Source organism: Palaemon carinicauda, chromosome 7 (assembly GCF_036898095.1).
Source record: "Palaemon carinicauda isolate YSFRI2023 chromosome 7, ASM3689809v2, whole genome shotgun sequence".
NCBI lineage: Eukaryota > Metazoa > Arthropoda > Malacostraca > Decapoda > Palaemonidae > Palaemon > Palaemon carinicauda.
In genome coordinates, this window is record NC_090731.1 from 17,557,386 (window position 1) to 17,566,543 (window position 9,158).

Here is a 9,158-nt window from a genome sequence, read left to right on the forward strand (position 1 = left end):
ATAATAATAATAATAAATGTTCGAAAATGGTTGGGTTAAGAGCTATCTCATTTGATGATTAAGAAATTCACAGATTTATCATACTGTTTGTTGCCAATTTCATTACAAGAGAAAATTACATTTCCCCAACAAGAGAGATCAACAAAGATAAACTGTAAACAGAAAATTGTCTTTTGATCTCTTTAGCATCAAAGTTAATGTAATAGTGGGCGTGTCCCCAACAACCCCCCCCCCCCTTGGTTGAATGGTAATGTGGCAACGCAAATGAGAATGTTTTAGTCCAACAGGGGTTTATTGCTATACTGTCGAACAAAATAACATTTACAAACAATAATTCTTTTTTTTTTTTACAATAAAAAATATTTATTTGTTAAAACCTTAATTTATATTCAAGCTCTATGGAATTTCATTTCTTGTATGCACGTTCTTGAAACCATCTTTGCAATAAGAATAGACGGACGTCGGAGACTATATAAAGCTTCGAGAAGTGTATGAGGATGATTTTGCAACGGCAAATAACTTTACCAACATCAAACTTTGCAGGAATCTCCCCCGTCTTGAACATTATTCACGGAAGAAAAACACGACAACGTAAGAGTTGAAGTCGTAGTTTCCATAGATACTGAATCTGACTTCGATGATTCAGGTTCAGAGGAAGCGGCGTTCTCGTCTCTTCTTTCTGCTGCTGCTTTTCTAAAGCAAGAAAGAGCGGCCGAGCATCTCCTGGCTAACCTGAAGGGCAAAGGAAACCGTTTCTCTATAAGCTTTCGTTTGTTGCTGTTTGTCATCATGATAATGAATATGAAGAGGCCCTGGAGAGCGTTTAGGATATCGGTGGGTGCCCTGAAAATTGGAATAAAAAGAAGGATTAGCTTCAGACGAAAGGAATCTGTGTTCAGTTAATGAATATATATTAAAAAAATGACTAAATTTGGAGAAATTGATTTGTAGTCTAGTATGGTATTATTACCTAAACTTAAATGGTCCGTCTTTATTAATGTTATTATTTGAGAAACATTTCTAACTCTTACATTTGTAGATAGTAAACGTTTCTTAATTTTACCTGCAAATAAAGCAGAAAGGCAGTAAAGCAGACTAAGAAGAAAAGGTAATAAAGATATTTGAAAGGTAGAAAGATTAATAAAGAGGAGATTGGTAATAGACTTCAGAAAAGGAAAACGAATAGTCTGAAGATTAGCTCTGTGGATTCTGTGAGAGACGTTCATTGTATAATATATAATAAATATAATACAATATAATATCATGTGACTGTTTTATTTCTTATCATTTTATGTTTTTTTATTTACCATAGGTGCTTTATGCATTGTTCGAATGCTAATTCAACATTCTTGTATTAGTAATTACACTTACTCACAGGGCAGACCTTTCGCAGGTAAATTTTATTATGAAATTTCATCTATATCTTGATACCCCAAAGAGATTTTGAAATTACTTTCGCTTGCGTTAAGAAGTCTTATAATGATCTAAAAACAATAAGTAAAACTAAATGTCATATCATACCAGATTTCCTCCGGAGGAATTATAAATGACAAGAACTCAGTGGCCCAACAGAACACAGAAATGGCAAAAAGCTTCAGCTTCTGGTGAAAACTGAAAAGAAAAAGGAAGATTAATTTTTTGCTTTCCTGAAATAACCTGATCAAAATTACGGCCTCTAGCTTTTCATTTCATTAACGACAAAAGAATTTAACATGAAATATGATGTAATATTTCGGTAGAGTCCCACCCATCGCCATTACCCCTTGCATTTAGATAGGAGCTTTATATTTTTTGGGGGGCTCGGCCATGTCGTCCTGATGGAAGGTTCCTTTAGGTAGCTTTCTAAGGGATATTTGCTACAGTGATACTCCCAAAGAATTTAACCGAAGGTCTCCAGGTTTCTAACTCCTGGCTCGAGTATTCAATTAAGGATATCGCATAATATCAGGGGACGTATTTTTTAGATACGGCACATAGCAATTTTCACCCCGAATAGATTTAAATCTTTGATGTAAGGGTGAAGAGTGGCGAAAGAAAGGAGTGCCGATCTAGGTACCCGGTGGACCTCCTATCCGTACTACTACCGGCCGCCATTCCTTTCCTTGTAGCATTTTAAGCTAGGTGTTCTCCCAAACTAACCCGGAGATTTGTTGCAAGTTATCCGAATATTCATCATGCAATCTTCAGCATTTTCATCCTTTGGAAAGTTGAGTATTAATTCTTTCCTGTGTATAATTTTAGTCTCCCTTTTTACAGTTAAATTTCGATAATTTAAGTGTGTTTAGGTGAGCTTTGCCCAGACCAGAGGCAGCCATTTTACGACTGCCGTTGCCCGTTACTATTGCATTTTAGTTAGTCAGTAGGGCAACATTTCCCGGTATTAAGCTATAATGTTAGCTATTTAGGCAAATTATACAAGTGGTGATCTAGAATACATGAATTTTATTCCTCTTCCTATTATGTTACTTTACTGATCGTATGCTGCGGGAGCCCAGGCGGTACCGTACCTTGGCCAGGGATCCTACCAAAGCGAGACTACTCTAGCTCATTAATACGTTAGTAAAGTACTTCCCCTTGTTTAGCCTCACCCTATCATTCCTTATTAATTCGGACGAGAACTTACATTCTCTAGAATCTATGGATAAGGTATGATATAGATTCTCTCTCAGAGAAAAGAGGCTAATCCCTCTCTCTCTCCCTGAGTGCCGCCGCTGCTACAGGCGGCAACCACTGTATTCTTCATTGCCGTCGAGCTCCGGCTTTGATTTAGATAGTGACGAACTCAGGGTGCCCTTGTCTTGCCGCCGACGATGTCGCCAGACAAGGAACCATGTTTCCTCTGCTGCCGACGACGTCGTTAGCACAGGAAGCCATGCTTCCTCAGTTCACTGTTGTAGGTAGGCGGCCTACCTGCCGCCACCTTTCATCTCAGTGAACTACAAGACCCTTACCTTTCTGTCCTTTAGGGACGTCATAGACATCACAATTCTCTTTCGCCGGTATTCTGACAGTCACCGGCTGGTACCCTGCTGGCGGCAGTTAGTTCAGCCGCCTCAGCCACATTCCCCCTTTCTTCCTTCCTTCACAGGAAGTGAATATCATTGGGGGGAAGATTGAGCCGGCCCTGACGGCTGCCGGTGGGAAACCTAGCATACTTTGAGAAATCCTCAGCCCTCCCTTGGATTGCCATATACAATTGTTGCTGCCGGCGACAGCCCTTTTGTGGATGGGTGGAGGCCAGAATCAGACAGATTCTTATCCCTTCCATTGGAACTCAAATTCCAGCACGGAGACAGTAGGCAGCCTGATAGTCCTTCTACACTTCTAATTGTTATGTTAACCATAATAATAAGAATCTCTCCTTCCTCAATGCTTTCTCTCTTTCTATCAGTTAGTGCCGCCAGGTAATAACATAACCCCGGCAGTGCGCCGGCTAACTACAGTATACAACTATACAGTAGTACACATATTTTCTTACATACTCTGTGTTTCCTGTCGCAGTCTATTGTTGGGACAACGACTTTGTGCTGAGGCTGAGTACTACCTCAACACCCAGATGGTTTATTTCGATCATCAGGACCTTAAAAAATCACCGATCAGTGGTAATATATACTACAGTAGATAATGTTAGTATAAAGCTTACTAACCCTAACTATAGTTCCTAGAATTTAATCCTACCTTGTATTCTTCCTACCAGGGAAACTAAATATTAATTACTGACGGAGGTCTCAGCAATGGCCTGGGAGGGGAAGCACAGATATGTGTCTTTTCTACTTCCATTTAAGCTTACTATCCTAAGCTACCATAAACGATAGTAATTAGGCTACTATTGTTGATAAAAATTGTATGCTTTTATATCACTGGTATAAAAAATTATATACTCATTGGGCCCCTTTTCTTTTACTGGAGGAGCCGATGGAGAAGTGTGCAGCCTTAGCCTGCAACCACAAAAGCAAAGACTTTTGAGGCCACACGAAGTGCAGGACTTATGCCCCTGCTACATCGTGTCGGGAGTCCTCAAGTATTGGGACCCGAAAGGTTACCCCACCAGTTCAACCCTGCTGGCCAACGGCTTCGGAGAAGCTCCCTCAGTCAACATAGAGACTAGAGATACAGCGAGGGAGACCTTTCGCAAATGGGTAAGTAGATTCCAAAAGAATTTTCAGGGACTGTACTTACCCGATGACTCCCTAAGGTGCCTACTGTTCCCAAAGGCTCTACCAAATGCGGTGGTGCCCCAGGAACAGGTCCAGTCTTCCCTCATACAACTGAAGATCGACGGGGACATAGACAAGGCACTGGAAGACTTGGATATCCACCAAGAAAGGACGTCAGAAGTGTCCATTGACACTGAGAAGGACCTACTACAAGGAGGCCCCGAAGAAGACGTGGAACATCCACAAGCAGAAGAAGAAGGATCCGTTTAAACGGCAAGCGAAGACCCTCAGTTTGCCGTGACGGCATACCAACCTATGCCGTCAACCTCTTCAATCCCAACTCCACAACCAGTGGCACATGACATCAAGAACGAAGAGATCCTCACTTCGATTCAACGGATGATGGAGTTGTTCCAAAAGGTACAAGAGACGATGAGAGAATCACTCAGACAACAACAGATACTATTGCAAGAGAGGACGGACCGCCCCAGAACTACCAAGGGGTCCACTAAGAAGCCACTTAAAGTGTTGAATCTCTCTCACCGCTCCGAAACTAACCCCTGGAGGTATGCCCATGATGAATGGGAAACTATTCGTCTCGAAGTTGGGGACCAAACTGATTGAAGATCTTGAGTTCTGGCCTAACTTTCCAGCTTACCCAGAATGTTACGTGAGACTGCGGGATGAACATGCAACCTGTGAGGAAACAGTACCCAAAGAGGTCATTGTATTCGAGCATGACAAGGCGCAAGCCATCCTCCTGAAATCCTTGAAAGGAGCCAGGTACACCAACTCCAACGTCTAAGCACTGAGCAAGAGACATCCCACCTTTCTTGCTCCTTCCCCCATCTCTTTCCCCTTTTCGGAGAAAGCACTAGACTTTGCCGTCAAGGCAGTCGACAAGGGCAAACCCTGCCCAACCCTAGAGGAATGCAAACCATTCTCTTTAGCACTACCTGCCTGCGAGGAGAAGTGGAAGGATGTCCACCTAGCCTTCTCCATCTCTAAGTAGGATCCAAAGATAGCAGGCCAGCAGTTCAATGAGAACCTTCTGAAGTTGCCAGACCATCTTCTGAGGAGGGAACAGGAGATGAAGGAGAGACTTGCGGCCTCCCTTTCTCATCAGAACTGCCTGAAAATGAGTGCAGGTCTACAGAACGCCCCAGAAATGTTAATTTTCCTGGCTAAGTCCCACATGGGTACCCTTGTGAAAGACTTATATGCTTTTCTCAGAGATAGGAGAGCCTGCAGAGAGTTCGTTTTGGCCTCAGCAACCATAAGACACGAACCAAGGAAACTGATTACCTCAAACATCTGGGGTAAAGACCTTTTCCCACAGGAACTGGTCCAAGAGATCATAGCCAGAGCAACCATGGAGAACTGGAACCTTCTTCAAAAGTGGGGCACGAGCTCAAAGAGGAAATCTTCCTCGGACGGAGGTCCCCAGCCTAAGAATAAAAAGGCAAGGAGACCACACAGACCTGCACAATTTTCTGCCGTGACTATGACCACGATGCCTCAGACCACTTTCCAGATGGTACCTCAACAACTGGTAGCACAGTCGCCAATGTTTAACCCCAACTTTGAGAGGCAGTCGGCTTCCTTTCGCCTTAGTCAGAAAGGAAATGGCCCTAAGAGAAGTTCGCTCGGAGGTGACTCCTCCCGGGGCCAATTAGGACGTGGTCACGAAAACAAATCCACAGGAACCCCCATCCAAAGAGGGGTTCCAGGTAGGAGGCAGACCGTATCATTTTCAGGATCGCTGGACCTTCAATCCCTGGGCCCACAGCTTATTGATGAATGGACTCGGGTGGAAACGGAACAGAACTCTACCCTGTTTTCCAAAATGCTTCCAATACTCCACCCCCTCGTTAGAAGAATATACCTCAGAACTTTTGAACAAGAAGGTAATAAGGAAAGCGAAGTCCATCAAATTCCAGGGAAGGATGTTTTGTGTTCCCAAGAAAGACTCAGACAAACTCAGAGTCATTCTAGGCTTGTCTCCACTAAACAAGTTCATCGAGAACAACAAGTTTACTTGGCAACACATAAAGACCCTTCTACCAAAAGGAGCAAACACAGTCTCAATAGACCCAACAAATGCTCACTGGCATCTTCTATTGAACCGCCCTTTCTCCTCCTACCTAAGATTCATGCTACAAAAGAAGTGTCTTCAGAGCAATGCCCTTCGGACTGAATACAGCCCAAAAGATATTCACAAAGCCAGCAGCCACATTCGTCTATCAGCTACACTCCGAAGGAGTAGAGGTACTAGCATATCTAGATGATTGACTGGTATGGGCAGCACCCAAGACTACTTATCTGCAGGCAGCCAACAAGGTAATCCAGTTCCTGGAACTCCTGGGCTTCAACATCAATCGCAAGAAGTCTCGCCTTCCTCCACCTCAGAAGTTCCAATGGCTAGGAATCCAATGGGACTTAAAGTCACACCACCTCTCCATTCCATCCGAGAAGAGGAGAGCGATAGAGGGATCTGTCAAGAGACTAATCCGTCACAAGAGGATTGCAAGACGCCACCAGGAAAGAGTATTGGACTCTCTCCAGTTTGCGGCAGTGACAGACCCGGTGCTAAAAGCATGTCTAAAAGATGTTTCAGGAGTATGGAGAAGATACACGTCAAACTCTCGAAGAGACCAACCAAGGTTGACCCAGACCCTGTTGCGCACGCAGTTAAGGCCATGGTCAACAGCCAAAAGCCTAGCACGAACAATTCCCCTGCAACCACCACAACCATCAGTGGAGGTACACATGGACTCCTCCTCGAAAGGATAGGGAGGCCATACTCACGAGAGAAAAGCGCAAGGGAATTGGTCGCACGAGTTCAAAACTTTTCATATCAACGTTTTGGAAGCTCTGGCAGTTTTTCAGATGTTGAAGAGACTATCCACTCGCAGAACAATCCACATCAGATTGACCCTGAACAATGTAGTGATAGTAAAATGTCTAAATCGACAAGGCTCGAGATCATTTCACATCGACCATGTGATATTAGTCACCTTCCTCCTGACAAGGAAGAAGGGATGGCACCTCTCAGCAGTTCACCTACAAGGGTTCTTGCACTATGCTTCGAACCTAAACAATGACAATTGTACTCTAAAGGATCTAACACAGAAAGTCATTTTTCTGTTTGTTATAGCCTCAGGGGCTAGAGTTAGTGAAAAAGTGGCTTTATCTAGAAACGAAGACCATATTCAGTTCCTAGACACAGGAGAACTGAACCTCTTTCCTGATACTGCCTTTCTTGCCAAGAATGAGCTACCCACCAAGAGGTGGGGTCCTTGGAGAGTCTGCCCACTGAAGGAAGATACCTCTCTATGCCCAGTAGACTGTCTTAAGGTCTATCTTCGAAGAACTTCAGACTTCAAGGGAGGACAGCTCTTCAGAGGCGAAACCTCAGGATCAAACCTATCCATAATACAACTGAGAGCAAAGCTCATCTACTTTATTCGCAGAGCGGATCCTGACAGTACACCGGCAGGTCACGATCCAAGGAAAGTTGTTTCTTCGTTGAACTTCTTTCAACATATGGACTTTGGAAGACTCCACTCATACACTGGGTGGAGATCATCCAGGGTCTTTTACAAACACTATGCAAAGCAAGTACATGAAATAAAACATTTTGTGGTGGCGGTGGGTAGTGTTATAAAACCTGTTGTCTAGCGCTGCGATGAACAGTGAACTGTTTTGGGACTTTCCAGTGCATCGGGTGCATGGGTACACTTACCCTCAAGTGCAAATCACAATGATGATTAACACACTGTTCCATATAGGTAAATATCTGACCAATAACACCAGTGCAAAGTGAACGTTTGCGTTAAAGTGTTTATGCATTGCCAAAATCTGTACAAGTCAGTCAGATTTGGTTTCAAGTCTCCATTGAGTGGCATTATTGCGATAATGAAATCACTGATTTTTTCTACAAGAGAAAATATGGACCCCGGTGTGTTTTTAATGCTGGATCAGATTTATAACCTATTGTAACTACATTTGATAATCTAGTTGCTAGGTAAAAATACTAAACGTATTTGCGTCTTATTGCTGCTATCTCAGTTGCAGACAAAATAAAACATTCTAGAGTTCCTAGAAGGGCCCAACTTGAAATCAGGATACAGATTTCCAAGGTATGTGAAAGGTAATCTCTAAAGTTTTACCTTCCGTTCTTATGGAAATTCAAACCTTGAATCCTTATTGTCGATGTCGACACGTTCCCTGCAGGGGGCAGGAAGCACTAAACCAGTTCCAGGTTTAGTGGAAATGACAGTTAACTGGAATTTCACATATAGGTCTAGCAGATCAGATAAGGAATCCATTCAAGGTAGAAGGCACATGCACAAACCCAAATTAATTCTCTGGTATGCTTCCATCAGAACGACATGGCCGAGCCAAAAAACGGATTTTGAGTAAAGCGAAAAATTTATTTTTGGGTGAGATTGCCATGTCGTCCTGATGGAGCCACCCTTTTGCTGACTCCACCCGAAGCTACTCTATCTGCGGTTATTCCTGCTTAAAGACAAGTAAAGGAATGGCGGCCGGTAGTAGTACGGATAGGAGGTCCACCGGGTACCTAGATCGGCACTCCTTTCTTTCGCCACTCTTCACCCTTACATCAAAGAGTTAAATCTATGCGGGGTGAAGATTGCTATGTGTCGTATCTAAAAAATACGTCCCCTGATATTATGCGATATCCTTAATTGGATACTCGCGCCAGGAGTTAGAATCCTGGAGACCTTCGGTTTAATTCTCTGGGAGCATCACTGTAGCAAATATCCCTTAGAAAGCTACCTAAAGGAACCTTCCACCAGGACGACATGGCAATCTCACCTAAAAATAGATTTTTCGCTTTGCTCAAAATCAGTTTTTTTGTCTTTTTTTTCGCGAGCGAAGCCAGCGCACGTCAGAGCGAAAACCATTTGAATCTATCGGAATATTACCGAAATCTAATGGTTTTTGCTTCCCTCGCAAAAAAAAAAAAAAAAAAAA

General features: G+C 43.1%; 1 protein-coding gene across 2 annotated transcripts in view; it reads right to left on the bottom strand.

Moving 5' to 3' along the window:
* Positions 1-277: 277 nt before the first annotated feature.
* The window catches only part of LOC137643875 (probable G-protein coupled receptor Mth-like 1), a 24,278-nt gene continuing 15,397 nt past the window's right edge, over positions 278-9,158 (bottom strand). The window contains exons 7-8 of one of the 2 annotated variants that reach the window (XM_068376615.1): positions 1,522-1,611; positions 278-843 (exon numbers count right to left, since the gene is read on the bottom strand). In XM_068376615.1, the coding sequence (XP_068232716.1) occupies positions 531-843; positions 1,522-1,611 (403 nt within the window). In that variant the 3' untranslated portion in view covers positions 278-530. The remainder of the gene's footprint in view (positions 844-1,521; positions 1,612-9,158) is intronic. The other variant, XR_011045086.1, reaches the window with a different exon arrangement.